General features: G+C 40.4%; 1 protein-coding gene across 2 annotated transcripts in view; it reads left to right on the top strand.

Annotated features, from left to right (window-relative positions):
- Positions 1-1,212: 1,212 nt before the first annotated feature.
- PPP2R2C (protein phosphatase 2 regulatory subunit Bgamma) overlaps positions 1,213-6,683 on the top strand; it is a 126,879-nt gene continuing 121,408 nt past the window's right edge. Inside the window, exon 1 of one of the 2 annotated variants that reach the window (XM_061583696.1) lies at positions 1,213-1,707. In XM_061583696.1, the coding sequence (XP_061439680.1) occupies positions 1,638-1,707 (70 nt within the window). In that variant the 5' untranslated portion in view covers positions 1,213-1,637. The remainder of the gene's footprint in view (positions 1,708-6,683) is intronic. The other variant, XM_061583697.1, reaches the window with a different exon arrangement.

Here is a 6,683-nt window from a genome sequence, read left to right as displayed (position 1 = left end):
GCATCAACTGAAACTGATCTCAAGAAGTTGCAGCAGATGTTGCACTGGACACCTTACTGGAGGCTACAGTAGATGTGGATGGGGCATCAAGATTGCTACAGAGGCAAGCAACTTTACCCTTGCAAACAATTCACAGTGGGCCTCCAAAGAATCTAAAACTCCATTTCCTGGAGTAGATGTCAGCACACCCCTGACAATATGGAAACTCCACTGGGCAACTACTTGAGGATGTGATGGTGGCAGAGAAGTGGTCCTTCTTCGCCGCCCTCACCATTACACAGTAGGCACGTTTATGATGTTTTACTCGTGCCCAGTCAACCTCACTGCATGTCTTTCTCTACCTGTGCTCAAGCCATCATCTAACCTGTTTCATTGCCCTTAGTTCACTGGTGTACCAAGATGCAAACTGGGCTCCACAATGCCGGAGAGGGCATTCAGGGGCAACCGTGTTAAGAGCTCAATTTGCACCTGTATGATATTGCAAAATATCATACCGTGCCTACTGTGTGGCGGTGAGGGCAGCGAAGAAAGCCCACTTCTCCACCACCATTGCATCCTCATTTGGTAAAATGACCTACGTATTACTTTTTGCAGGATTGGGCTATGTAAATATTTATTTGAGCTTTTCTTTCTTTGTTTCCATTAGAGGCTCATCTGCATTGTTCTGTTGGAGATGTGGAAAATGCTGTGAACTAATCTTGTCATAAATCAGAGGTGGGGCATCTGCAGCCCTCCAAATGTTGGTGGACTACAACTTCCATAATCCCTGACCATTGGCCATGCAGGTTGGGGCTGATGGGAGCTGGAGTCCACAACATCTAGAGGGTCAGGTTCCATACTCTTGTGATATACACTTGGCAAAAATTGAAGATATACTTCTGTTTGCCCTTCCTTGAATCGTTTTTACCCAAGATACCCAACATTGCAATATAATACAGAAGAAAAGAAATGACCAGGAGAGAAAGCAATTATTAAGGCCATAAGAAAGAATATTTTTTTAATCTTATGCTAAAATTGGATAGTTAGAACAGCTTATTTTTGAATTATTTTTCTTTCCTTAAATTGCAGGGCCTGGCTTTTAGTCACAAGAGCTGAAATAATTACCTGCATTCTCATTTTTCAGTTTTACTTCCATGCAAATCCTGTCTGGTTGGATAGTGAGAGACTGGCTGGGAGGGGCTTGTTCAGATGCAGCACAGGCAGATGACAGCAGTAGCTGCAACAACAGTGTCTGAGCTTGTGCATTTGCTGCAGTCTGCTGCCTGCCACTTTCTTCACATCCTGCAAGATTTCTCAGCAGCAAGCTCTTGGATCATCCTCTGCACAGGATCTTGTTTAAGGAGCAGCTGGCTAAAGAATTTAACTATGACAGTAATGGTTGTTTTCTGCACATCTGGACCCCATCTGGCATTTTGAGTTTTGCATAGTTGGTTTTTGGAGCCGCTCTTGTGCCTGTTCTCTTTTTCATCCACCTTCAGATCTTTACTTCATTACAAGCTCTCATTATGCAGTGTACTATATCCCATTCTGTTTCTTGCCTCTGCTAGGCAGTGGCAGCATGGATGGTGTTCTTGTGACGACCTCTGCTGATTCTATCAGTCTACTGCGGATAGGCATGCTGAGTAATCCTGCTGTAAATGGGCGAGGACACAGACACACAGAAAATTAACCATGGATTTCTTCGAGACCACAACTATGTGACTGAAGGTAATGCTGATGCTGACATAATTTATCTTTGGTTTTTTAATGCTAGTGCATTCTATGCACAGTATGTATTCACTTGTGATGAAAACTAATGAAAACCCAATATCTTTGGTAGTGCTAAAATTCAAGGAAATTTGCCAGGTTCCTGTAAAAAACTGAAATAGATGGGACACTTTGATTAGCTTGTTGAGAGGAATGTGAGCAACTGGCCCTGCATTACTAGTAGATAACATGAGAGATCATTGAATTTGGTAGACTGAGCTCCAGGAATACATCTATGGAAATATGTATTCTTTACCTTGCAGCAGATCTAAAAGAGAAGCCTTCCCTTTAGTCTCTGTCTCCTGTTCTTCTGACTGGAATGTTATGTAAAAAGGCTGTTCCTGTAAATGTCATGGTTGTTAAAGATTTATAGTGAAAAAATATATTTTAAAGGCAACCAAGGCTTGTGTCCATAACAGTGTATAGCATATTCATAGCATATTCCTGGAGAGATGGTTTTAAAATGGTTAGTCATGAACATCATGCATAGCAACTTCATCAGTCTATCAGTCCACTGTGTGATCAGTTTGTGAGCATGTAGTTGTATGTTGCATGTCATCTGTTTCTGTAGCATCTTAAATGTGCTACTTGAACAGCTAGGATGGCAATCTATCACGCTGCCTATCAACAGGCCCATGTTTGATTACTGATTATCTGCATTTTTCTAGAAGTGTGAAACAGCAGGATTACTGAAACTACAAATATAGTTTTGGGAGAAACCTTTCATCATTTGCTTGATATTAAGAAGCAATATATATTAAAAAGTCAAAACAGTAATTCTGACAGTATTGCCTCCAAATCATTCTGCTTTCATATTTTGTTTTAATTCTGATGCCTGTGTGCTTTTTTATCCTATGCGTGCCACATTTTGTTGTATGTTAAGTTTTATTTATAAATATTTTTAAATGAGTGGTAAGATCATTTTTCTTGAGTATGAAGGATGGCAAAAATGTGCAACATGACAACTGCAGTGTGTACGGTTTGGCCATGTAGGGCTTGTACTTGCCTTGTAGGGCAGCTGTAATTTAAATAGAAGCTGAACTCTGCAAGGATCCAGGGCAGCATTTGGTGTTCTCACTAATTATCTTTGGAGGGAGAAAATAGTTTTTCCAGTTTTCTTTTACATATTAAAATGTATCATCCCCAGAAAATAGTTATTGTTGACACTTTTTTTCATTTTGCCGAGCATACTGCTGACTCATACTTTCATGGTGGCTTATGTTTGAATTGTGTTGAAGGGTGTTTAGGCACTTACACCCTTCAAGGTACTCATGTAGTAAAGTATATGGGAAAATGTAGAACTCCCTCTCTCTGCCATGCTGTTTGTAGAAATGTGACTGCAAATTAACTATTCATTTCTCACAGGAAAACATGTCAGAAACTTCATCTTCTTCATTATTTTATCTTCACATAATACCCTTCAAGTGATGAAGGAGAGGACAGAGTTTGCATCTAGTGGCCACACTCTCCTGTTGCTGATGCACTCATAGGCCATGTGTTGAGCCAGTATGTGAAGGAGCTTTACAACATACACATACAGAGATATTCCGTGGGATGGGGATGGGGAGATCTTGGCTCAATTAGTATGCATGTACATCAATAGACATACATAAAATGGGGGAAAGAGACTCTGTTGCCATCAGGGGAGGCTGCTTCCACCTGCCTTGCCCCACCCTCCAGCCTTCAAACGCAGCTTCTTTAGGAGGACTTTCTGATCTTTGGGTTGGGCTGTGTGGGTTGGGGGATAGCTTCTACTTTGTTGTTTAGTTTTATTGCTTGTTTTTTGATGTTTATATACTTTTATGTTTGATGTTTATATGCCTTTATTTTGTACGTTGCTCAGAGTGACTGGGTTTCTAGCCAGATGGGCAACTAATAAATCAAATAAAATAAAAATAAATAAAATAAATAAATAAAATCCCTTTGCACCCATGTCACCAATGTGTGTGTGGGAGGGTTAACTTGGGAATAATTTACATGTCTTAAGTTTGCACCCCCCCCAGTTGGTGACCTCCACACATACTATTTGGTGTGCTTTCACTTAACCCCCTGCACCTTAAATCTTCCTGAAATAAATAATTTGTGGTGCCCATAAGAAGTGTTCCATATGGAAAAGGAATAAAAATAATAGATGACATCCACCCTTAGATACCAGTGTTTGATGTCTCCTTTTCTTTATTTCTATCCAGAGTTGTACATGAAAACATACCTAGGGTGTGAGTGTGGATCAGCTGACTTAATTGGACTCTTAGGGCCAGTCTTGCCACAGGAGTGCTTTGGGAATTATTCCTGTAGAGAGACAAACATGGAAAATGTTGCATCAGAAACTAAAGCACATTTTTCCCAGGAAAAGGTATAGATTCCTGCAGACTTTTCTTAATATGGTGTTTCTCAAATTTTATGAATTAATGCTGTGCCCAAACTTACTAGGTATTATTTTTAGTATTTGGAATACCTGTCTTCGGTCAAAAAAAGGACTCCCAGAGAGGTTTGCAAAGAAGTTTAAAGCCAATAAAACAAAAATTATACATAAAAATAAAACTTTAGCATTCAGTAAATAACAATGTAGATTAAAAAAAGGATCTAAAAAGTCTGGTCAATTTAAAAGTTCTTCATCTGTTGCCAAAAGAATATCAAACTCTGTGTCATGTAGAGCCCAAGCATTGGGACAGGGGACGGGGATGCACTTTTTTGAAGCTCAGGGTTCCAGGGGGGCCTGGCCCAGGCTGTAACCATTACCACGAGGAAAGCATAGGAAGCTGCCTTACACGAATCAGGCCATTGGTTCATGTAGCTCAGTATTGTTGAAACTGTCAGGCAACAGCTTTCTATGGTTTCACACAGGAGTCTCAGTAGATGTTAAGTCATAGATCATGTTTGAGGATGTTTATGTAGCCTTATTTCCCTGCAGCTACACACCTGTAGTGCCCTGACCTTGTGAGATTTGATTGAGCCAATCAGAGAAGAATGCTAGAGTAGAACAAGCAACATTCTGAGGAGTGTGTGCTTCTGCAGTTAAGCTAATAGCCTGAATGACAGAATTTTGTGCTTCCTTATGTGATGTGAGCTAAGCTCTCAAGAATTATCAGTCCCAGAGTTCCTTGTGCACAGGCAGAAGGAGGGGCTGAACACCATAATAATCAGGTGTATTGATCCCAGGAAGAGAGGGGGCAGTACTTTGATAAATATAAAGTTCATAACACTCTCATACATCATACTGCCACATCTGGCTAAAAATACAAAGCCGGAGGCTAAAAACACATGAAGTCAACAAAGAACACTTCCAAAAAATGATTTTAAAAGGTTAAAAAAGGGAACTAGAAAAAGCTAATGAACACCAACCAGTCCTTTTGTTTTTCTTAAACTGCAGAAAGATCCTGCCTGTTATTTCAAGAAATAACTCAACGTGAGCAGAAATCTCCCCCCCATTCTCTATTCATCCTCTATAAAAATGGGAGGGGAGGTTTTTAAGTGTCTTTTGAGGGGCAGGCAAATTTTCAGAGGGGTTGGCTTACTTTACTTTATAGATGAGGTGGCAGAGGAGCCCCTCCATTCTTATATTTTAATAAAGGGCTCACCAGCTGCTGCTAGTCCAACCGATGGTGGGTGACAATTCTTTTAAAGTATAAAAATGGGAAGAGGAGGAGCCTGTGCTACTTCATCTACAAAGTGAGGGAAGCCTCCCTCACACATACAAAAAAAATATTTAAAATTCTCTGGTCCCCTCATCTTCAGGACAGTTTTACGGACCCACGCACACACGAATTGATGGAAAAAGTTGGGCTGAAAGGAAATACATTAACCCTAGTTAGGGTTAGGAGATGAACAAATGCAAGGTGAAAATTATACAGCCATGAGAGTATAGCCAGCATGGATTTTTCACATTCTGCAATGTTAAATGGAAAATACCCCCGCATGCCATTCTGATGCTTCCCATAAGCTCATTTCAAAACAAAACCTTACAAAACTTATAGTCCTGAACTCAGAAACGCTTGCTTAACAACCCTGTCAATTTTCATGGCGATACACAAAACAGTCAGAGAGAATCAAGAGTTCAAAGTCTAAAAAGAGAGCGAAAAACCTCAGAGCCCTTTTGGACTTTTTTCTGCGAGTTCTCATAATCTGTTGAAATTCATTAAAAATCAGCCATGTTCACAGAGTACCTGTAATCCTAATACTGACCTTGCCCCATACTCCGACCTTCATCTACTGCAGTTTATAAGTTTAAAAAATGCCTGGCTGATTCTTAATTAATTTAAGAAATTTTGGCTGGAAGCCTATTATAACGCGGGGCATGCTCAGTAAGGACCAACTGTCAGTGTTCTAAAAGCCTCACAGCTGCTGGGCTTGGCTAATAAGAGGGTCACACTCACACCAGACTTGATTTCACTTGAGACAGTCATGACTTCCCTCAAAGAATCCTGGGAAGTGTAGTTTGTGAAGGGTGCTGAGAGGAGACTCCTATTCCCCTGAGAGAATGGTTAACAGTCAGCCACTCTGATTGAAGGTCTGTGAGAGAAACAAGGCGACTCCTAGCAACTCTCAGCACCCTTCACTAACTACACTTCCCAGGATTCTTTGAGAGAAGCCATGATTGGCTTTGAGCCATGGCTTTGAGAGAAGCCATGATAAATTATTTTAAATTGTTTTTAAAAGATGTGTTTTTAAATTTGTATATTTGTTTTCAATGTTTTTAGTTATTGTAAACCGCCCAGAGAGCTTCGGCTATGAGGTGGTATATAAATACACTAAATAAATAGATAAATAAATAAATGATTGTCCAAAGTGTAATAGAGGCCTGGTGTGGATGTGGCCAGGGACAGCTTTGTTTTAAATTTGGGTGGGAGGTAGGGTTGCCAGGTTCAGGGCCTGAGACTGATCCTGTATCTTTAGGAGAAGAGAAAGTCAGCCATGTGCAGGTGTTCTTGCAACATTGT

This window comes from Rhineura floridana, chromosome 9 (assembly GCF_030035675.1).
Source record: "Rhineura floridana isolate rRhiFlo1 chromosome 9, rRhiFlo1.hap2, whole genome shotgun sequence".
Taxonomy (NCBI): Eukaryota; Metazoa; Chordata; class Lepidosauria; order Squamata; family Rhineuridae; genus Rhineura; species Rhineura floridana.
The sequence above is the reverse complement of the archived record's forward strand: the minus strand, read 5'-3'. Positions and strand labels throughout refer to the sequence as shown.